Here is a 23,538-nt window from a genome sequence, read left to right as displayed (position 1 = left end):
TCTTGTGCATGTTGTTTACTTGCTTTTAAAGTTTTCCATGCATGATTCTTCATCTATACCTGTGCTTGAGGTAAGTGAGACTGCTTATAAGACTAATGCTTATGTCTTATCATGCTTACAAGTGCAAACTTAGCTTTGCAGCTAGCATCTAGAAAAATTTGCACATGGAGAATGGCAGCCATGCAAAACAATCGATGTGTGTTAGATACCAATATTACAGCCCTAAAACATCCATGCATGCATTTGATGGCACCATCATAGACCGTTGAGAACATCGATGTGATGGTTCGAAGATCATTTTTTTTTGAGCATTGTGTTCATCCTCGTTGCTTCTATATCAATACTCTTTTCAACCGTGAAGTTTTCATCTCCAAATTCTTATTAGAACATTTCTATTTTCATTGATGTTTTCACTATGGCACCATCATAGACTGCTGAGAACATCAATGTGATGGTTCAAAAGAGCATTTTTTTTAAAGCATTGTGTTCATCCTCATTGCTTCTATATCAATACTCTTTTCAACCGCGAAGTTTTCATCTCGAAATTCATAGTAGAACATTTCTATTTTCATTGATGTTTTCACTATCACTATCCAATGTTCGTTGACTCTCTCACCCAATTATGCTGATTCAATAGGTTTAGGGTTACTTATAGAGTCAATGGTATATTAAAATTGATAGACTTGTCAAAAATACTTGGGCCACACACCACAGAGGGTCTTGGAGAGTTGCTTGCCAATTGTATGGCTTAGAATGTATAATGTAATTAGTTGTAAACAACGATGTATATGAAGCTTGAGGGGGAAGTCAAGCATACCTTCCAGGGCCCTCCGGAGTGCAATCTAGTGGAAGGATCCCCGAATTCCACATGGTTTGCTGATATTAGTGAGATAACGGGTTTCGCGGAGGACGCTTGGAAGTTGAAGCATTTGTAGGAAGGTTAGGAGCGAGTAATAGGCATGGCTCAATAGGCACAGCCCATAGAGATTAAGAGATCTGCTAGAGGGGTGAGTTTTCCTATCTTATCATCAGGAGTGTGTGTATAAGCATGACTACCGGAAACTTTGAAGTGAGAAATAACAGGCTGATAGCTGAAGAAGGCTTGGTACGGAGTCTTTTTAGGGATCACTACAATCTGACATTGGTTAAGGATGTACATTGAAGTGTTAAGAGCCTCAATCCAAAGGCGCTTACAGAGCTGTCATGAGGACATTATTTTTGAAACCTCACTTAACATGTGGATTAATTTTTAATCACATGGTTAAGTGAATGTTGCATATGTGAGGCGTAACTGGGATTAGAGTAAATTTGAGCCCGAGACTTGAGGAAATCACGGGATGTTAAAGGCAAAAGTTGCTATAAGTTATGCTGCACAGATACTTGGTGGTATCTGGTGTCAGTTGTTGGCCTAGGTTATTCATTTGGCCATAAGTGTCAGTTGGTGAGACTAGAGAAGTGGCGTTTAATGGTACTTAACACCAATTTGATGGTCAAAGATGGCGCAGAGACACTCAGGAATGGAATTTGCCTAGCCAATTTAATTATTGGCCAGTTAGATTATTTTTTAGGGCATCGAAATAATTATTAGATTAATTTTCAGTATTTAAAGACTGAAAATTAATATTTAATTATGAATAATGTTAGAAAAACCATTTGGAAAGGCTGCCACTTGTCAAAAATGCCCATGCAAGATTGAAAAACGTCTTTAGAGGTTGGAGAGAGGCATTTTAGTGTATTTAGTCTGCAAGAGAGAGGGAGGAGATGCTATTGGTCTGATTTGTAGCCATTGGAGAACCTTCTGAGGTAGCAAGGGGTAGGAGAAGACCAATCAACAGTAGGTGACATCATCTACATGTTGTTGAGACATGGCAACAATAGTAAATGACTGATTTACTTTAGTTCTTTGCATTCACAAGTTGTTGAGACAGTACAGTAGTAGTAAATGAAAGATTTTCTTCAGTTCTTTGCGAAGAAAGTTAGAATTTTCTCTCTCCTCAGTGTTCTCTCTCATCTCCCAGTCTTTTTACAGCCTTGCTTCGAAGATTACAACATTGAGATCACCAGAGACTAAGAAATTTCAAATTTCTTTTCTGTAAAACGTAATCTGCAGCAAAAATTAGGGTTTAGCAATAGCGTCAAGAAGCATGCCAAAAATTAGAAGCTCCAAGTCTTGGATTCAATAGGGCTGAAGTTGTTTTTAGTCAAATTCGGGTGGAGGGACCAGCAAATCAATGAATTTGGGGCATTTTCCATCTCTATCAAAGTAGGTAAAGGCCAATTGACTGTCCGAATCAAGAGGCAAATCAGATTGAAGACTTGGTCATCATTTTGGACAGCAAGGGGATTTGGAATACCGAAAGGGATTGGGAGAATCCCATTGTATATAAAATCCTTTTTCAATTAAGTTAAATAAATACTGAAAGAGGTGTCGGTTTTGGGGCCAACAGGGCGTTCAATGTCCAAGATTATATGGTAAAGTGTGCATTTCAGTTTTGTGAATTTGTTAATTGCTGTAAATGGTGCTTAACCATGTTATTTACCCTATCCGAGGAGGAAGGCTGGTTTTAGGAACACTGCTGCGAATAGCATAGAGCGTGCCATATCCACGATTGTCTAGCTTCTATGCTCTCTGACTCCATTTTGTGGGGGGGGGAAGGGGAGTTGGTAGAGGTGAGTTGGCATGCAATGCCCTGCTCTTGTAGAAACACAAAAAACTCGCGGGAGGTAAATGCACCACTAGAACTACTCCTCATAGTATCCACACGACGACCAACCTAGTTATGGAGCAGTAGCACCCAAGCACTGAAACAAGTGAAGGCATTTAACTTGTGCTTTAGAACGTACACCCACATATATTTGGAGAAATAATCCATCATCAAAGAGAAGTACAATATGCTATTCAAGGGAGCAGTGAATATGGGACACAAAGATCTACATGAATGAGCATAAGGGGTTCAGCAACAGGAGTGACAAATAACTGAGGAAAGTGTGTATGATGCTGCTTACCTAGCTGACATGCTTTATAGATCTCTTGAGATAGTTTTAGGTGTGGAAGGTCCTCAACCATCCCTTGATGCGACAACTCATAAAGAGAGTCGTAGCTAGGATGTCCTAAAGCAAACATGCTAAAGATGCTTAGAATCCGTGGGCTCCCATGTTGTGACCAAGGCTTGGAATCTATAGAACTTTGAATCATTGGTTGTTTGCTTGGTAAGAAAATGTATCATATGGTAAAGGCCATTAGGCTATACCTTGCCTCGAGCAATCACTAAACTAGTTTGAGAGTCTAGGATCTCGACTGTGGTTGCGGTGAAGTAAACTACTTGTCTCAACTGGCAAAGTTGTTAAACAAACAAAAAGTTTACCCCAAGATGGGCGACATGATAGACATCATCTAGGAAGTGAGATTCGAACCCTGGTCAGTGGGAAAACTAACATGACCTTGAGTTTGAATCTTGACAGAGGAGTTGTGTCCTACACAAACACTTCCGACTGAAGGGGCTTGAGAAATGAAAATGTCAGCTATAGGGGAAGTGTCACAAGGCTGTGACAACTATTACTTTTTTGTTGATTTCTTTATTACATATTTTATTTGGTTTTTCTTTTTGGAAGGATCCCTCTTGAAATCTAAACGCCTGAGTTGCATGGCCAGTATGTGAAACGGACAGGAATGTCTAGTGAGTCAAGACTGGACAGTTAAGGTCCAGTACAAGTCTGGAAGAGACTGATGGCATTGTAGATTGACAAGCCTGGAAGAGACTTGTGAAAGTGTATATGGACAAGTGTGTTGAAGAACTAGCCTGGAAGAGACTAGTTCAAAGTGAAGATGGACAAATCTTGAAGAGATTAGTCCATGTGGGGTCATAAGTGGAAATTCACTTTTAGTTGAGCTACATTACAAATTTGGATGTAGCCATAGTCTGTAAAGATGGTTAGAAGACTAGTGGGGATGCAATGGAAGCAACTCCTAAAATTTAGGGAGTTACTATTTTTGGACCCCAGAATCTGTTGCGTCATTATCTTCGTTTTTGCACGAGGATTAATCCTCTGGTCTGTGCCAAGGTCAAATTTTGAACCGAGGATGGAGAATTTTAGACCGAAAGGTTTAAACAGGAAAATTGTGACATGTATGCCATGTGTCACAATTTGGGCATAAATTTCCAAAAGAGAGAGAGAGGGCAGCACAAAAACGAGTTTCAATGCATGGGGGGCTCATTTTTTGTGAAAGGGAGATGGATTGCTGCAGATGGAGAGCTCTTGAGAGCTGGTCTACCTTGTCTATGATGCACAGAGGGCTGAGCTTGCTTCCTACTCTCTCTCTCTCTCTCCCCCTGACAGTATGGTTATGCTGCAGAATCAAGGGTTTTTCTTCTGATTCAGGTACAGTTGTGTGGGAATATGCTGTTTTTGCATGAGGCAAGAGCCTCCTTTCTCCAGGAACAGGAGCAGTTGTATGCTGTCCCAGCAGGGACAGGTGAGGGTGGTAACCTCACCAAGCAAATGTCTGAAACAGCACTAAACCAGAACTGATTCTGGACTGTTCAGAGGGTATTTCAGAGCCCAATTGATGTCAGAATCAAGGGGCACTTGGCCCAGATGATGCAGGACAGTGCAGGGAACAGTATGAGCTGAAAACAGGTCTCAGAACAGGTCTGAAAAATTACAGTGGGGTGAATAGTACAAGGAACAGTAAGAGTTGTAACCAGGTTTCAGAACAGGTCTGAACCAGTAAATACAGCAGACTGAAATGGTCAATTCTGCACTCCAACCAGAAGTTTCAGACTTGGGCAGAGTTTCCCCTCCTGGTTAACTTGATTTGGGTCAGTAATTGTACTGTTATGTTACCAAATTTCACCCAGAATAGGTGAAAGACAGCCCATTGTACTTTCTCCTTTTTAAAAATAAAGAAATACCGCAAGGGGTGCCTAACTTAGGGGCCAACAGGGTGTCTGTGTGGCAACAGGAGCATTTTAGCTTCCTGTTTTTCTTCTTGATTCTGTGTCTTTAAGTTCAGGTAAAGTGGACGAGTGTAAATTGGGTGAAAGCATTTATTTATTTTGGTTGTACACTACCGCCCTTCCCAGTGAACTGGCCGGTCACATGGTTCCATTGCCGGGATCGAATCACTTTTTCCCTAAAGAGTGAGCCAGGGTTGGTTTGGGTGCAGACACAGAATTGTGCATCATGGCTGATAGAAAGGAAGACACCAGAGAGGAAGCGTCTGCATCACAGGAGATCCCTGTTGTTCATGAGGTGGGAGAGTCTTCTAGACCTCCACAGTTTGTTACTCCTCCTGTTATGGTTGAGCCACAAGTTCTTACGGCTTCTTCTATGGATGAAGACATTTTCAAGACGCAGTTAGTCGCTGCTGTGAGTATGTTTACTCAAGTGATGCAGAATCCAAGGTTTTTGGCATTTTTGCAGCCTTCCCTTCCTTCACAGCAAGTTGGGCAATCTGCAAAGATTTCGGATCCAGTAGAGGTCTAGGATAAGGGTAAGCATGCTGCAGATTCAGTGGAAACACCAAGGCAGCTTGCGGAGTCAATGGAGACTCCAAGATTGGTTCCGACTATCCAGGAACAGGTGGTGAAAATGCTAGTTACACATGCATTGCCAGTTCAGTTTGCCACTTTACAGCAGCCAAATGTTGGTTCAAATGGACAGGGAAATAGTTTTTAGGCTTTACCACAGGTTTTCCCACCGACCTCTGTACACCCTGGGTACTTTGGAGGTGGATCTATATTTCAGAGTATGGCTGGGTATGCACCTGGAAACTAGATGTATGTACCAGGAACAGTGTTTGGGGGTACACAGGGTTTTATGCCAAACCCCATGTATGGTAATATAGGCATGTAGCCTGGATTTCAGGGAGTTCAGGGCAGTTTTGGCATGCCACAGGGCACTTTGATATGGCTGGTTATCAAAACCAGCAAGCAAGTATTGTGTCTACAAGCCCTGTAGTCAGTGGTCCGGCAACTCCTATGCCACCTGTTAGTGTTCCTATGTTGCAGGCATATCCTATGGACCCTTTGATGGCTCATGAGAAGCCAAAGCCATACAAGGAAGGTGGTGCAGCCGTACAGTTTGACATCTTTTGAGGATTTGAAGATAGGACTAAGGCACTCTCTTTCTTACAGCAGTTTGATGCCGCATTTGCAGGGGGGAACTTTACAGAGCCTTCGAAGGTCCGGAAAGCTGCCACTTTTCTTAAAGACAATGCTAGTCAATGGTGGAGTACACTGTTGATGCAAGGACAGGCTCCTGCCACTTGGACTTACTTTAAGCAAGTATTTGCTTCTGCTTGGCTGACCAATGAATTTGAGATCGATGTTATGTCAGCTTGGCACGATTTGGATGCATCTAAATGCAAGGATCTGGAAGACTATAACAAGAAGTTTTGGAAGGCTTTACTTCCAGTCACCTCTTACAGGGTTGTGCCATTGACCGAGCAGATAGAGAAATATTGCTGCGGGCTGCCCAAGGAACTCCGGAATTATTGTACAAAGACAAAGGTCACCACTTTGACTCAGTTAATTGAGAATGCTACCACAGGAAATGCATTATTGTTGGGACAGTCAAGTGGTTTTGGGGGCAGCATTAAACAGGACAAACCTGAAAAATTTTCAGCAAAGAAGCCATTTGGTAAACAGGTTTCTCAGATTTCTCAAAGCACAGGTAAATCTTGGCAGTTCAAGAAGAAGCCAGCCAAGTTCTTTAGACAGCAGTCAAAGGACCAGAAGAAACCTTTTGTGCGCAAGTCTCTTGAAGAGAGAAAGGCTTTAATAGCTGAGAGGAAATGCTTTATCTGTGAGCAGACTGGTCATATTGCGTCTAACTGTCCGGACAAGAATAAGAGACTAGCTGATGATGATAAAGAGGACAGAAAAGGAAAGAAGCCCAAACCTTCAGCAGGTTTAGTGCCAGATATGCTGGGAGACAAGCCACACTCGGATGCTAATGAGCTTTGCAGAGCTTGGGGTAAAGTTAGGGATCAACATGTACTTATTTTCTTTGATCCTGGAGCTAAGGCAAACTTTATCTCACTAGAGTTGGCTTCTACTTTGGGCATCAGAGCAGATGAGATGGGCTACACAGCAGAGGCAGGGTTGGCATGTCCTGGTCACTCAGAGTGTGTGACACCCATTCTTGGGAAGCTGCATCTTCATATACAGTCTTATGTTGATGCAGAAGAATTTTATATCATGCCACTTGAAGGTTGTGATGTCTTGTTGGGAATGCCATGGATGTTCAGAAAGCATGGTGTGTTGGATGCCTTTAACAAGGCACTGACTTCGGAACATAGGGGAAAGACTCATGTGCTTGATGTGAAGCTTAAAGGAGAGTCTGTACCTGTTGTATCAGCTTCTTCCATTACATCTGTAATAAAGAATCATCTTTCTGCGTACTTGATTTTTGCACGTGATGTCAAGGATAATGATGAGTCAAATTTTTGTATGTTAGATAGAGACAGGTGTGCTTTCTTGTCTCAGTTCAGTGATTGTTTTTTTGACTCATTACCATCACATTTGCCACCAGAGAGGTCTGAGGATCATGCAATAGACTTGGTGCCAGGCAGTAGCCCACCAAATAGACCTCCGTATAGGGTTAGTGCAGCCCAACAGAAAGAGATATTGAGCCAGGTGAATGAGCTGTTGGAAAAAGGGCTGATTCAGCCAAGTTCATCTCCCTTTTGCTCACCAGTGCTCTTAGTGCAGAAGAAGGATGGCTCTTGGCGCATGTGCATAGATTATCGAGCGCTGAACAAGAGTACCATCAAGAACAGGTTCCCCATTCCAAGGATTGACGACATCCTTGACCGTTTGGAAGGAGCGTCAATTTTCAGCAGGATAGATTTGAAGAGTGGATACCACCAGATCAGGATTAAGCAAGAGGATGTGCATAAGACTGCATTTAGGACCACATTTGGTCTCTATGAGTTCTTGGTAATGCCATTTGGACTCACTAATGCTCCTGCTACGTTTAATCGAATGATGGACATGATTTTTCGTCCATACAGGCAGTTTGTTGGTACATTCTTTGATGACAGATTGTCTTTTCAAAGAATGAACAGGAGCATAGAGAACACTTGAAAGCAGTCTTTGATGAGCTTTGCAGTAATAGGTTGCTTATCAATGGCAAGAAGAGTGAGTTCTTCTTGGAAGAAATCCAGTTCCTGGGGCACACAGTGTCAAAGGATGGTGTCCGAATGGATCCTGCTAAGGTTGAAGCAATTAGAACATGGCCAGATTTGAAGACTGTCCATGATGTTAGAAGCTTCTTGGGTTTGTGTTCTTACTACAGGAGGTTCATTCGCAATTTTGCAGAGATTGCTTCACCTTTACATGCTTTACAGAAGAAAGGAATCTCTTTCCAGTGGACACAGAAAGAGATTTCAGCTTTTAATCTTCTTAAAGAAAAGATGACTTCTAGTCCAGTGATCATCCTGCCAGATCTTAGGAAGTCATTTGTTGTCCAATGTGATGCCTGTGGCAATAGCATTGGTGCAGTGTTAATGCAAGATGGCCGAGTAGTGGCTTATGAAAGTAGAATCTTGCGAGGGCCAGAGAAGACTATGCAGGTCTATGAGAAAGAATTGCTGGCTGTGATTCATGCGCTTTCTTGTTGGAAACACTATCTACTTGGGGCAGATTTTGTTGTCCAGACAGATCATCAGACATTGCGTTATTTCTTAACTCAGACTACGCTGTCAGAAAAGCATATGCGTTGGGCAAACTTTTTGTCAATGTTCCATTTTCAGATTGTGCATGTGGAAGGCAAAAAGAATGTTGTGGCTGATGCTTTGTCAAGGAAGCCACAAATTTCAGCTGTGTCAATTCCTTATCATCATGAGCTTGATGATATGAAGGAACAGTATGCTGATGATGAAAATTTTGCAAGGATCTTTGATCAGCTTGTCAATGGACAACATCATAAGCATTATCTTCTCAAGGATGGTTTCATGTTGATGCATGGTAGACTATGTGTGACTATGCCATTGAGACGGAAAGTTATGACAGAGAGTCATTCTCCACCGTATGTAGGGCATCGTGGTATTGATGCAACAGTCAAAGCAGTAGAGACATTCTTTTATTGGCCTACTTTGAGAAGAGACGTGATGCTTTTGTGCGGCAGTGTTTGATTTGCCAGAAGGTCAAGTTTGACAGGCAAAAAGCACCAGGGCTTTTACAGCCATTGCCTATTCCAGATAAACCATGGGAAAGCATAGCTATGGATTTTATCTTTGATCTTCCAAGGACACAGACAGGAAATGATGGGATATGGACTGTTATTTGCAGGTTTAGCAAATAGGCTCATTTCATTCCTGTCAGGAAGAAGATAAAACCAGATCAGATGGCATGTTTGTTTATGTGCAATGTCTTCAAGTACCATGGTATGCCACAGTCTATTGTTAGTGACCGTGATCCATGGATGACAAGTTTATTCTAGAGAGGCATATTTGAGAACATGGGCACAACGCTTAAGTTCTCATCGTCATTTCATCCATAGATTGATGGACAGTCAGAAGAGGCAAATTCTACTGTCTTGGATGTGCTTAAGTGCTATGTGTCAGAGCACAAGTCAAAGTGGGAGCAGTATTTGCCTTTGGTCGAGTATGCATACAATAATACTGTGCATTCGTCAACAGGCAAAGCCCCTTTTGAAATTGTTGAAGGTGGTAAAAAGGTTCCTCCCATTTTGCATACAAAGGATAAGATCTTTCAGGCAGATCAGTATGTGCAGAGTATGGGTGAAATGTATCAGAAAGTTAAGCATACCCTTGAAAGGACTCAAGCAAAGCAAAAGAAAGCTGCTGATCGTCACCGTTGTGAATTGATATTTTCACTTGGTGATTGGGTACTGTTGCGGTTTGAAAAGGCACGCTTAAAGAAGCGGAAAGGCAAGGAAAGTCTTTTCACTAAGCTTAGTATGCGATACTATGGGCCTTTTCAAGTAACAGAGAAGATTAGTGATGTCAGCTATAGGCTGAAATTGCCTGACAATTAGAAGATTCATAATACTTTCCATATAAGTCTTCTTAGACCTTATGTGGGTGATGTGCCAGAAGATATGCCAGTTGAGGAACAGCCCGAGGTTGAGGAACTTGATGAAATTCTTGTTCCAGAACAAGTATTGGTACACAAGGAAAGGAAAGTGAAAGGCAAAGTTGCTAGAAGGTACTTGGTTAAGTTCAAGAACTATCCAGCTATAGATGCTAAGTGGATGGATGAAGGTGAACTTGCAGAGCCACCTAATGTGTTGGAACTTTACCTTGAGGCATTTCGCTTGCAACCTACCTTGACCCCTTGTATCTCTAAGCTGAAATAGATTGTCAAAGTGACAAATGCTTAAGAAAGAAATTATGTACAGAAACAAATTTTGTACAAGTTAACACTTATTGTGTCCATATGGTTTTCTCAGTGCTAAAGAAGTAAGTATTGCTTGCAAGAATACAGTTTTTACTTCTATTGAATTGAATACATGTTGTAACAATGGTTACTCGATCGGGCATGTATTTTGTGAATTGACTCAGTGGGGATATCATTTTGATGTACCAGCCACTAGATCTCTAGTCAGGGTGATGTGGAGTCATCAAATGAGAATTTGCCACTATGGGGATATCATTGTGGTGTATCGGCCACTATATCTGGAAACAGTGATGTGGAGTTACATGATGATAGTCTACCATGTTTCACAGTTAGAACATACATGTGTTAACAGTGTGTTCAGTTCACAATGTTGATTGATAGCATGTATGTGTTATACATGTTCTGCCAAGTATAAGTTCACTGGGTTAGCTGGAAGCATGTATGACATTAATGTAAACGAGGACATTTGCAATTTCAAGAGGGAGATATGTCACAAGACTGTGACAACTATTACCTTTTTGTCGATTTCTTTATTACATATTTTGTTTGGTTTTTCTTTTTGGAAGGATCCCTCTTGAAATCTAAACGCCTGAGTTGCATGGCCAGTATGTGAAACGGACAGGAATGTCTAGTGAGTCAAGACTGGACAGTTAAGGTCCAGTACAAGTTTGGAAGAGACTGATGGCACTGTAGATTGACAAGCCTGGAAGAGACTTGTGAAAGTGTATATGGACAAGTGTGTTGAAGAACTAGCCTAGAAGAGACTAGTTCAAAGTGAAGATGGACAAATCTTGAAGAGATTAGTCCATGTGGGGTCATCAGTGAAAATTCACTTTCAGTTGAGCTACATTACAAATTTGGATGTAGCCATAGTCTGTAAAGATGGTCAGAAGACTAGTGGGGATGCAATGGAAGCAACTCCTAAAATTTAGGGAGTTACTATTTTTGGACCCCAGAATCTGTTCACGTCATCATCTTCGTTTTTGTACGAGGATTAATCCTCTGGTCTGTGCTGAGGTCAAATTTTGAACCGAGGATGGAGAATTTTAGACCGAAAGGTTTAAACAGGAAAATTGTGACATGTATGTCATGTGTCACAATTTGGGCATAAATTCCCAAAAGAGAGAGAGAGGGCAGCACAAAAACGAGTTTCAATGCATGGGGGGCTCATTTTTTGTGAAAGGGAGATGGATTGCTGCAGATGGAGAGCTCTTGAGAGCTGGTCTACCTTGTCTATGATGCACAGAGGGCTGAGCTTGCTTCCTACTCTCTCTCTCTCTCCCCCTGACAGTATGGTTATGCTGCAGAATCAAGGGTCTTTCTTCTGATTCAGGTACAGTTGTGTGGGAATATGCTGTTTTTGCATGAGGCAAGAGCCTCCTTTCTCCAGGAACAGGAGCAGTTGTATGCTGTCCCAACAGGGACAGGTGAGGGTGGTAACCTCACCAAGCAAGTGTCTGAAACAGCACTAAACCAGAACTGATTCTGGACTGTTCAGAGGGTATTTCAGAGCCCAATTGATGTCAGAATCAAGGGGCACTTGGCCCAGATGATGCAGGACAGTGCAGGGAACAGTATGAGCTGAAAACAGGTCTCAGAACAGGTCTGAACCAATAATTACAGTGGGGTGAATAGTACAAGGAACAGTAAGAGTTGTAACCAGGTTTCAGAACAGGTCTGAATCAGTAAATACAGTAGATTGAAATGGTCAATTCTGCACTCCAACCAGAAGTTTCAGACTTGGGCAGAGTTTCCCATCCTGGTTAACTTGATTTGGGTCAGTAATTGTATTGTTATGCTGCCAAATTTCACCCAGAATAGGTGAAAGACAGCCCATTGTACTTTCTCCTTTTTAAAAATAAAGAAATACCGCAAGGGGCGCCTAACTTAGGGGCCAACAGGGTGTCTGTGTGGCAACAGGAGTATTTTAGCTTCCTGTTTTTCTTCTTGATTCTATGTCTTTAAGTTTAGGTAAAGTGGACGAGTGTAAATTGGGTGAAAGCATTTATTTATTTTGGTTGTACACTACCGCCCTTCCCAGTGAACACGCCGGTTACAGGAAGTAGGGTGATGGAAACCCTCAACAGGGGCAGTGGCGAGGCTAGACCCACACAGCCACCCGTTAGTCATCATAGTCAGTGAACTACTCAACTCTAGAGAGCTTGTCTAATTGGTTGGCAAAGGCCCACATCGTCTCCTTAGAAACGATCGGATGCAAGGCTTGTTCACATCGAACTGATGCCTTCTGATGGTGTGTTTGTAGAGGCCCACTGGTCATAGTTGAGCACCTCAGCATTTGTTTGGCTTGTGGACAATGGAGCCACCCATCACATGTCTCCTAAATGGCCAACACTCAAACTCATAAAATGTGGGCATTGGAGGTTGTGAAATTACCTATTGTACAAAATGGAAATATTTTCTTGGCAGCTTGTTAAGGAACATGGTAATTTGATCACATCGGAGGACTTAGGGAGCCCCAGTGGTTAAGAACTCAGCGAGGAGATGCTGATACTCAACCAACTTGACTTTCAAGTCATCCTTGTCTTTGATTTTAAAGTTTTGGAGTTCATGATCCAAATTGATGTGACAAGTCCTATCCTGAGCTGCATAGTGGTCAGTCAAGTTGCCCAATGCTCGGATGCTAAGTCGAAATGCTAAAGTTGAGAGTGTAACTCAAGCAATAAGCCTCGTGTCACGGAGACGTGAAATGTTGAGATGCTTTAATCTTGCTAGTAAGATTTGATTAAGTTATTAATCAAATGTGCAAGGTTGTTTAGCACATGTGATGCACATGGCAGTTATTTCATGGGAACGGGCCAAGGACCCCGAGGATGCAGTGGGTGTTAAAGGCAAAAGTTGTGTTAAGTTATGCCAACTGGGTTTTGGTGGTTAGTTGGTGCCAGGTTGGACCCTAGGACAATTGCTTGGCCATTTAGTGTCAGTGGTGACACTAGGGACTAGCATTAATTAATTAATTAATGCTAGTCTAAGGGTCAACAGAGGTTGGGAACCACTCCAAGTTGTAAATGGCCTAGCCAATTTCATTACAGATGGGCATGTTTAATTTTGGGTAGGGTCAAAAGGGCTGAAAATAATTTTCAGAATTAATTAATTCTGAAAAATGAATTTAATGGCTGAAAATGCATTAGGAAGGCTGCCACTTGGCAAAACTTTCCCATGCAACTAGGGAGAAGGCTGTTGGAGGGTGGTGGAAGTGGAATGGTAGCCATTCGGAGATGGTTTCTTCATTAATTAAGCGTGTTTTGGGGCTGTTTAAGTGAGGCTAATGCATTTTTAGTTCAAGAGTTAGCCCTATATTGAAAACAAAACCTTGCAAAAAGAGATAAAGAGCTACAAGCATAGAAGTCGGTAGTGAGATGTTTCAAAAAAACAAAGCTGAAATGAGAAGTTAGTTGAATGAGCAATGTAATGATGCTAATGTGTTATGTATGTGGAAGTAAATGCAACGGAATACTTAAGAAGAAAAATCTAAGAACAAAATCCTATGGGCTTGACTCAATAGCCTAAAGACCTAAGAGTGCAAAGATGGAGTTAATCTAAGGATGTGGTTACTAGTGCGTACGCCCACTAGCAGAGCTTTGCTAATGAAACGACTAATGAGATGGTGAGGTAGTCCTAGATGGAGATGGATGTGCAGTAGATGCATAAAGTGCAATGGTGAGGTAGTCACAGTAGTCTGTTGTGGTTTTTTAGATGGAAGACCCTGGGCCTTGGTACGACACTCCTTGTCCACATGGCCCGATCTCTGGCAGTGTGTGCAAAACCTATTTTTCTTAGGGAGAGTTTGTCATATGGGTTTTGTTTCTTTGGTTTTGTTTGAAGAAGGGGAGTCATCCTTGGTTTGGCTTGCCTTTGCATCTTGCGAATTCTTGCCACTGTTGGTTTTAGCTTGCGAAGAAGATGCAACTAGCCCCCTCTCTGAATAAGGATGTGTGGAGGATTTCTTGCGGATTTGGTCTTGCAGCCTTGCTAATGTAAGAACTGATAATTCAAACTCGTAGAAGGTCGGCAATCTAGATAGGGAGATAATGCGTTGGATAAAATGGAAGTATTTTCCGGGCAACTTGCTCAAGAAGAATGTGACTTGATCATCGTTTGACTTTGGGGAGCCAATAGTGGCAAACTCCAGGAATAATCAGATCGCCAACATCAAATTGCATCTTGAAGCTTTAGATTGTTGATTTTGCCAAGATCCCTTCCATAAAGAGCTCTTCTTCTTGACCACAACCCTTCTTCTTCAATTTAGCTACAAATACGAGGCATGGGGAGCCATTGAGGGTAGTCCAAGCAAGAGGGGAGAGGCCCTTCTTAGGAGTATAGAGCAAGAGGGAATGGGGCAAGAGAAGCACGAACATGGGAATTTCTCATCATGAGGACAAGAAGGATACTCTGTGAGCTCTTGAATTCCAATCCTCCATCTCTTCTATCCTATTTCTCTGTGGAATCAAGACTCTTCTCCATTTTTCTAAATTCTTGGTGATCACCTCCCCCCCTGTCAATCAAAATTCCGTCAATCTAATTATCCCCAAGATCCTTCGCCAATCCCCTTTTGTGATCTCGCAATTAGAGGCCATGGCCCCGAAGAAGAAAGCTACGAAGGTCGGGGAAGCAAGAGCAACCATTGATATTTGGCCAACTTCACTTTCAGATCATTCTCTTCCTTAATGGAAAACTCTTGAAGCTCAAAATCGAGATTGATATGTTGAGTGCGATCTCATGTCGCGTAACTGGTCAATGAGACGACTCCAACACGCAAATGCGAGGGGAAAATGCTGTAATTGAGAGTGGAACTCAGGAAGCAACCCCTACATTAACTCAATATTGGCTGTGGCATTGCAGGCTGTTCATTGATGGATGTGATTAGGGTGAGCTAATCGAGGGTTGGACATAGGCTCTAAACCATCGACAAGGTCCCAAAGTCCTTGAGATTCAAGCACTTATTGCATGAAGCTCCAACAAGTAGTGAAATTTGACACATTAAAATTGAAGGGAGGAGCATGCAATGGGAGTGCGAGTCAAAGGTGGAACAACAGTGTTAAGAGAGAGAGAGTGAATGCCAAGATGAGTGTACCGGATTGTGATGGTAGGCAAAGGATAAAGAATGTATTTATATATTAGGGTACAAATAAGGGTATTTTCACACCCGTTTAACTTTACACGGAGACAAAGGGACTTTACACCCAACAACCTCTCACTTAAAGGCCTGGAGTGGTACCTTTAAGCTAATCAACTCCCACTAATCGGATGCAATGCTCACGTTGAGCCTTTGCACGACTCTTAGTGAGAACATTTGCAGGGTTATCTCGGGTTTTTATCTTAGTCAGTTTGACAAGACTATCATCCAAGACCCGTTGAATAAAGTGGTAGTGAACATCTATGTGTTTGGTATGTGCATGGAACATGGCATTCTTAGCGAGACATACTACACTTTGGCTATCACAACTAAGTATTGGAGTACGTGAAGAAAGACCAAAATCCTTGACCAGACGGCCAAGCCAAATAGCTTCCTTAGAAGCTTTTGTGGTGAAATATATTCAGTCTTTGTAGTAATTAGTGCCACAATTTTCTACAACCTTGAACACCAAGAGATAGCCCTACCAGCCCCAAAGTAAAGGCATACCCACTGCTAGATTTCCTAGTGTCAAGATCTCTTGTCATACCCGAATCACAAAATCCCTGCAACTCTAGTGTACCCTTTCCATAGTATATACACTTCTCTTGTGTACCTTTTAAGTATCTGAAGATACATTTCATTGCTTCCCAATGTGGCTTGCTAGGGTTAGACATGAATCTACTAACAACTTCCATTGCATGAGCAACAAAAATGTAATCCAAAGATGGCTTAAACCTCTATGGCTGCCTTTTGACATGTGTAGACCTTCTAACCCAATGATCTGTATTGTCAGGCAATGGGCCTACATCCTCGAGCACATGCACATCATCACCAGGTTGCTGATATTCAGCATTTTCATGCTGTTGTAACTTGTTTTCAGCATGTTGTTCTTGCTGTCATATTCCATTCTGTGCATTTATTTGCTGTCCATTATCTTATGGCTATAGCACAATAGGTTGCTGGTCATTTTCAGCATCAAAAGGGACAAAAGCTTCAGCCAAGGCCTGTTGCATGGCTGGCTGTTCATGCTGAAATTTGACCTTCTTTTTGTTAAGGTCACCTTGTGTAGCATGTTTCAGCAACTTTGCCTCATTAAATAGTCTCATTAAATACTATGTCTCGGCTGCGTACTATCTTCCTGTTAGAGATCATAGCCTGTCCAGGACTGCACAGTCCAGTCGGTTGCATTAAATGCAGCCGACCTGCTTGTTTTTTCGCCCAGATTCTGGCTATTTATAGCCGAGTTCTTCAGCAGTCTCCCACACTTTTCTGCTCGCAGATTACAGATTGGTGGCTCGCGCAGATTCCGTCTCTGTTCGCAGATTTCAGACAGGAGACAGTGCAGACTGTAGCGGACTTCGAGGTGAACAGCAGGTTGCATCGTCGAGGTGGAGACACGCAGTCCAGCGCACTGCGCCCGTGTATATATTTGCATATCTTTGTATACAGCACACTTTATACAGCAGATCTTCATCTTCCACTCTCTTTCTCTCTCTTCTCTCTCTGTGTTCTCTCTCTCTCAGTCCTATGCTTCCGCACCGTTGCACTTTGACATGGTATCAGAGCAGTGTTAAAGGGCTGACTGAGTGCAGAACCAACCCGAAGAGGAGTTTCTATCGTGACACAAGGCTGCGTTTTCAGCGTTTGAGGGTAGGCAGGAGGGCTGCGCCTCGGAACAAGGCTGAAGCGAGCGTGGGCGCGCGGGAAAGGAGTCCAGGTGGTGGATTTGCTACTGTTTACTGCTGTTTGACGAGGAGAAAGTTGGAGTTTTCAGCTTTCAAGTGCAGGTTTTGCTTTTTCATCGCCTCCGGCGGGTGAAGAAGTTTTGGGACGTGGAAGAGCCCTAGCAGGCTGAGTTTTCACAGTCAGAGGGGGCTGCTTTGGCGTTTGTGAAGGCATTACAGGTGAAGATGTCTACAGAGATTGACTTGGAGTTCCAGACGATTATGGACCGGAAGGTGCCTGTCTTATCGGCTCTTCCCGCAGATCAGAAGCTCGATGGCGACAACTACCGCATTTGGCGCGTCATGATGTTGGCCATCCTTGAGTCCTATGATTCGGCGGAGCTTGTACAGGAGGAAATCGACCGGCCCTCGGTGAGAGATGAGTCCAAACTCTCTTCCGATGCTCGTGCGGAGTTGGCCAAGGCATAGTCTCACTGGGACAAACTGAATGCCAGGATTCGTTCCTTTCTTTTTGTGTCTTGTACTACAGCCGTGATAGCTCACATTGAGCACTTGACGGTGGCTCGGGAGATATGGCTGGAGCTTGATCAGATGTATAACCGGATGACCCTTATGAAGCAGGTTTCTTTGGAGGTTCAGATGCGGACCTTGTCCGTGAACAAGTCTTCTTCGTTGCGGGAGCATATCAACAAGCTTAGACAGCTTCAGATGCAGGTTTAGAATGCGGGGAAGCTGATCCGAGTTGCCGCCACGATTCGGTACTTTCTACTCCGCTCTTATTGCTTCGGGGCGAGAGTCCACTCTTCGGTGGGAAGAGTTGGTTCCTATGGTCTTGGACCAAGAGGAACAGCTTAAGGGACAGAATGCTTCCAAGTCGGAGGTATTGACAGGTCAAGCCTCTCAGAAGAAGGAAAATGAAAAACATTTAAGTAAGTGTTTTTCTAACACTCACAAATTTATGCAAGAATTTATCTGCTATCGGTCGAAGAGTCGTAAATGACTCATTTAATTAGAAAATTGGGTCTTTTCCCATTTTGTTGAATTGCTCGCTACTCAATCGACTAGTAGAATGGGAACACCAAAGCATCTGGAAAGAATCGATTGATTTCTATTAATGAACTAGCTAACAACCCAAACCATATTGTAGCGAGGACTGGAGCCGTTGATAAGTAAATCTTTAAGTCCTGCACCGGGCAATCTTCTTCTTTTTTTTTCTCCATCTCCTATTAAACTTCCTACACTTTATTCCCTCTCTTCTTTCCACTCACTTGAAAAAGGACCAAAAGAAGAAGAAGGGGGATAATAAGTCAAAGAAGGACAAGGACAAGGACAAAGAATCCACATGCCATATTTGTGGAAAGATTGGCCATTGGAAGAAGGATTGCCCTGACAAAGATAAGAAGGACACCAACAAGAAGGAGACCAAGGATTCTGGAGCGGTGGCTGTACCCTCATCAGCTGCATTTCTTCATCTAGCTGTCATTGAGGACTCTACACCAAATGCTTCTGATGCTGCGATGACGGCTCCCCAGGCTCGAGAGTGGATCGTTGACAGTGGTGCCTCCCGGCACATGACTCCTTCATCAGATGGTGTTGCCCAGTTGCGACCCTCGCGTGGGCAGATTCTCATTGGAGATAGCTCTTCCGTGTCTATTGCAGGACGGGGTAAGATGCAGCTTATTCCAGATGGACGTGGTGGTACCCATACCTCCGAGGTCTTGCATGTACCAGGTTTAGGGTATCATCTACTGTCAGTTCATAAGATTTGCTCCCTTGGACTTTTGGTGGAGTTTGATAGTGATTCGGTGCGAGTCCTTGATCGTGGGTCAAGGAAGGTTCTCTCATCCGGATATGAGGAGAACGGCATCTATAAATTGAAGTCTTCCACCGCCCTCTCTACTCTTCTTCTTACCTCACAGACACAGTCAGAGTTATGGCATGCTCGGTTTGGTCACCTCAACTATGATTATCTTCGGAGGGCGTCACGTGGACAGCTTGTTCGAGGGTTGCTGGATATAGTGGTGAGCCAGCAGCCATGTGTCTCCTGCATTCGTGGGAAGCAGCATAGGGATGCCATTCTCCACAAAGCTTCGCGGCGGTCTACTTCACCGATGGAGCTTGTATCTACGGATCTTTGTGGCCCTATGAGGAACGAGTCCTTGCGAGGGAGCTCGTACTTCATATTGATCGTAGATGACTACAGCAGGATGACATGGGCCTATTTTTTGGCATTGAAGTCAGAAGCTTTTTCCCACTTCAAGGATTGGCTTCTCTTTGAGGAGAACCGATCAGGCCAGAGATTGAAGACCTTGCAATCCGACAAGGGTGGTGAATTTGTTTCTAATGAGTTTGCTCATTTTTGTGCAGATAAAGGTATTCACCAGGAGTTTGCTAATACCAACACTCCTCAAGAAAATGGCATTCTTGAACGGAAGAACCGCAGTGTGATCAAGATGGCGCGCACCATGATGGAGCACCGACAGACACCTCAGATTCTGTGGGCCGAGGCTGTGGCTACTGCAGTCCACATCGTTAACCGATCCCCCACTTTGGCCGTTGCTGGGATGACACCTTTTGAGGCTTACTTTGGGACTAAGCCCGATGTTTTTTATTTTAGGGTCTTTGGATGTGATGCCTATGTTCACATTCCCAAGGCTCACCGTGATAAATTTGAAGCAGCTTCCCGAAGACATGTATTTGTTGGCTACAGCTCCCAGTCCCAAGGCTATCAATTGTATGATCCCGTCAAGCGGGATGTGTACACTAGTCGAGATGTGCGGTTTGTGGAGGTTCCGGCCATATCAACGGGTGAGGAGCATCCCGTTCTTGGAGATCCAGGGGAGAGTTGGGCTCCTGCTACAGTTCCTTTGGAGCCCGTGTCTTTTGATTTTGATTCTGTTTCTGACACAGAGTCTACTGTTCCACCGGTCACCCCCTAGGAGTTACCACCGGTGGATATCCCAGAGTCTTCAGCTGATGAAGAGCGACGAGGGGAGGTCCGGCCTCCTCCTCGTTGGGCTCGTGATACACTTCGTGATTTAGGGATCGAGGGGGTTCCTGAGGAGTGGGGACCGTAGGATGGTCCGCGGCAGTCACGGAGGCACCAGACACATTCTACGGAGCTTGTTTGCTCTAACTATTGTTTGATGACCCGTGTTATGCAGGATCGAGAGCCCACCTCCGTGAAGGAGGCTTTACAGTCCGCACCATGGAAGAAAGCTATGGAAGCCGAGTTGGAGGCTATTGAGAGGAATGGCACTTGGTCCCTCGTGCCACGCCCCACGAATAAGAAGGTGATTGGCGTCAAATGGGTCTTCAAGACCAAGTACCTTAGCGATGGTTCTTTGGACAAGCACAAGGCTCGCCTTGTTGCTAAAGGTTTTGCACAGCGCCCAGGGATTGATTGTCGTGATACTTTTGCCCCCCACTGCTCGTATGGCGACTATTCGAGCTGTTCTTGCCTTGGCTGGCCATAGGAGATGGCCTGTCTATCAGTTGGATGTGAAGTCGGCCTTCCTCAATGGTGATTTGAAGGAGGAGATCTATGTCGAGCAGCCTCCTGGCTTTGGATCTTCAGATGGGAAAGTCTACAGGTTGAAGAAGGCCTTGTATGGCCTCAAGCAGGCTCCGCGTGCATGGAACGAGAAGATTGATTCGTTCCTTCAGTCACAGTTAGGACATCGGCGTTCTAAGGCCGATCCGCAGCTCTATGTTCACACTTCCGCGGATGGTTGTGTGCTTTTTGTGTTGTATGTTGATGATTTGATTGTCACAGGTGATCATGCACAACAGGTCCAAGAGACGAAGTCAGCTTTACATCGGACGTTCGAGATGACGGATTTGGGTCTACTCCATTTCTTTTTGGGCCATGAGATTTATCAGTCTCAGAGGGGGATCTTCATCTCTCAGCAGAGATATGTACAGGAGCTCTTGGTTTCTTTTGTGATGGAGGATTGTCGGACCCTTTCTACTCCTATGGATCTGAACTGGAAGGCCACTTCCCATTCAGCTTCTGCTATGGCGGATGCTTCCCGCTATCATCAGTTGATTGGATCATTGATTTGGCTCCTCAACACTTGTGTTGATCTTTGTTTTGATGTTGGGCTCTTGGCAGGGTTTATGAGTGACCCTCAGACGGTGCATTGGCAGGCTGCTCAGAGGATACTTCGGTATTTGAGGGGGATGTCTGATTTAGGGATTCATTATCCCGCAGGGACCGATGGTTCAGATCTTGTATTTGCAGGTTGGAGCGACTCGGATCGGGCCGGTGATGTGGACCAGAGGCGGTCTACTACAGGTTACTGTTTTACCTTGGGTGCAGGTGTTATCTCATGGAGTAGCAAGAAGCAACCCACGGTAGCCCTTTCGTCTACTGAGGCGGAGTATCGGGCCGCGTCTTCCACCACATGTGAGGCTGTGTGGCTTCGGAGATTATTGGAGGAGCTTGGCTGCCCCCAGACTCGTCCTACTTTGCTGCAATGTAACAATGAGAGTTGCATTGCCTTGGCACGGAATCCTGTCTTTCATGCCCGGACGAAGCACATAGAGATCCAGTACCACTTCATCAGAGAGAAGCTTCTGGATGAGAGCATCACTGTGGAGTACTGCAAGACGGAGGACAATCTTGCAGATTTGTTTACGAAGGCCCTTCCCCAGGCTCTACTTTGGAGACATTCCAGATCCCTCAGGCTTCTGCCCCGCCCAGGCTCTGAGAGGGGGTGTTAGAGATCATAGCCTGTCCAGGACTGCACAGTCCAGTCGGACTGTACAGTCGGACTGCCACGTGGCAGTCCGATTGACTGCAGTCCAGTCGGCTGCATTTAATGCAGCCGACCTGCCTGTTTTTTCGCCCAGATTCTGGCTATTTATAGCCGAGTTCTTCAGCGGTCTCCCACACTTTTCTGCTCGCAGATTACAGACTGGTGGCTCGCGCAGATTCCGTCTCTGTTCGCAGATTTCAGATAGGAGACAGTGCAGACTGCAGCGGACTTCGAGGTGAACAGCAGGTTGCATCGTCGAGGTGGAGACACGCAGTCCAGCGCACTGCGCCTGTGTATATATCTGCATATCTTTGTATACAACACACTTTATACAGCAGATCTTCATCTTCCACTGTCTCTTTCTCTCTCTTCTCTCTTTGTGTTCTCTCTCTCTCTCTCAGTCCTACGCTTCCGCACTGCTGCACTCTGACACGTCCTACCCTGAGGAAGCCAAATTCTTATAACCCATCTCCCCCTCATTTCCATATCCCATGAAGATGCCCTTGATGGATTTCATGTCTATAGGTACATGTAGAAAGGCATTAGAACCAAAGACACGCAAATGGTCATATGAAGTAGGTTTGCCAGACCAAACCTCTTTAGGAATGCCATTTCCAATGCACGATTTGGAGAGTGATTGCATACATGAACTACAGTTTTAAGAGCCTCTCCCTAGAATTGTTGCGGGAGATTAGGTGTGGACAGCATGCATTTGACTCTCTCACAAAGTATGCAGTTATATCTTTTAGCCACGCCATTTGATACAGGATTATAAAGGTCTGTTAGCTCCCTCTTAATGCCATGCAATCTCACAAAACTTTTTGAACTCGTTAGAAACATACTCATCCCCATTATCTGTTCTTATAGCTTTTAACTTAAGTTCTTTTTGTGTTGTAACAAAAGCATAAAACCTTTTAAAAGTATCCAGCCCTTCCTTTTTACTCTTTGACACATATACTCATGACTTTCTATTGAAATCATCAATGAAAGTGACAAAGTACCGTGCACCCCCATATGAAATAACGAGCATAGTGCACACATTAGAGTATACAAAATCAAGAGCATTGGACTTCTTAACAACATCAGTGTAATAAGGAGACTTCGCATGTTTTCCATATATGCAATCATTAGAAAAGTCGAGATTAGAGCCTTTTACATCAAATCTTCCTAAAGAGGAGAGAACTTGAAGGCCTTTCTGGCTCATTTAGCCAAGTCTTTTGTGCCAAAGTTCCATTTGTGAATGAACTTCAGCCACAACCAAGAACTTGCCAAGTAATGTTTTACAATGCAAATAGGACAAAGTTAGCTTTTTGCTGCCCTTAACAATCAACATAGAGTCCTTGTGGACTTTCCAAGATCCACCACCAAAGGTAGTGAAATACCCTCTTGCATTAAGATGCCCAACTTACAGCAGACTTTTCTTTATGCGAGGTACATATCTAACATCCTGTAAAATTAGCTCTTGGATGTTTTCAATAACCAAATGAATGGTATCTATACCCTCTATCTCACATGCATAGCTGTTGCCCAAGTAAACCTTGCCTAGGCAACCTGCAGTGTATTTAGAAAATGACTCCAAGGAGGGAGTAACA

General features: G+C 43.8%; 3 protein-coding genes across 6 annotated transcripts in view; all 3 read left to right on the top strand.

Annotated features, from left to right (window-relative positions):
- The window catches only part of LOC148028759 (Nucleotide/sugar transporter family protein), a 71,039-nt gene that overhangs the window by 1,269 nt on the left and 46,232 nt on the right, over positions 1-23,538 (top strand). The window lies entirely within an intron of this gene.
- Positions 4,183-5,583, top strand: LOC148028761 (uncharacterized). The gene has a single exon (XM_087688610.1). It carries the CDS (start codon positions 5,185-5,187, stop codon positions 5,485-5,487), a length of 303 nt encoding a protein of 100 aa, XP_087544736.1. The 5' UTR covers positions 4,183-5,184; the 3' UTR covers positions 5,488-5,583.
- Positions 6,872-10,326, top strand: LOC148028760 (uncharacterized). Its single transcript, XM_087688743.1, has 2 exons — positions 6,872-8,028; positions 10,064-10,326. Exons 1-2 carry the CDS (start codon positions 6,927-6,929, stop codon positions 10,324-10,326), a joined length of 1,365 nt encoding a protein of 454 aa, XP_087544869.1. The 5' UTR covers positions 6,872-6,926.

This window comes from Lygodium microphyllum, chromosome 11 (assembly GCF_053477565.2).
Source record: "Lygodium microphyllum isolate KBCC chromosome 11, Lygodium_microphyllum_v1.1.10, whole genome shotgun sequence".
Lineage (NCBI taxonomy): Eukaryota > Viridiplantae > Streptophyta > Polypodiopsida > Schizaeales > Lygodiaceae > Lygodium > Lygodium microphyllum.
This window is presented reverse-complemented; position numbering and strand designations above follow the sequence as displayed.

Coding starts and splice junctions, on each gene's coding strand:
- LOC148028760 (XM_087688743.1), top strand. CDS start 6,927: ATGCTGGGAGACAAGCCACACTCGGATGCTAATGAGCTTTGCAGAGCT. Junction 8,029..10,063: donor TCCATACAGGCAGTTTGTTG/GTACATTCTTTG, acceptor GTGATGTGCCAG/AAGATATGCCAGTTGAGGAA.
- LOC148028761 (XM_087688610.1), top strand. CDS start 5,185: ATGGCTGATAGAAAGGAAGACACCAGAGAGGAAGCGTCTGCATCACAG.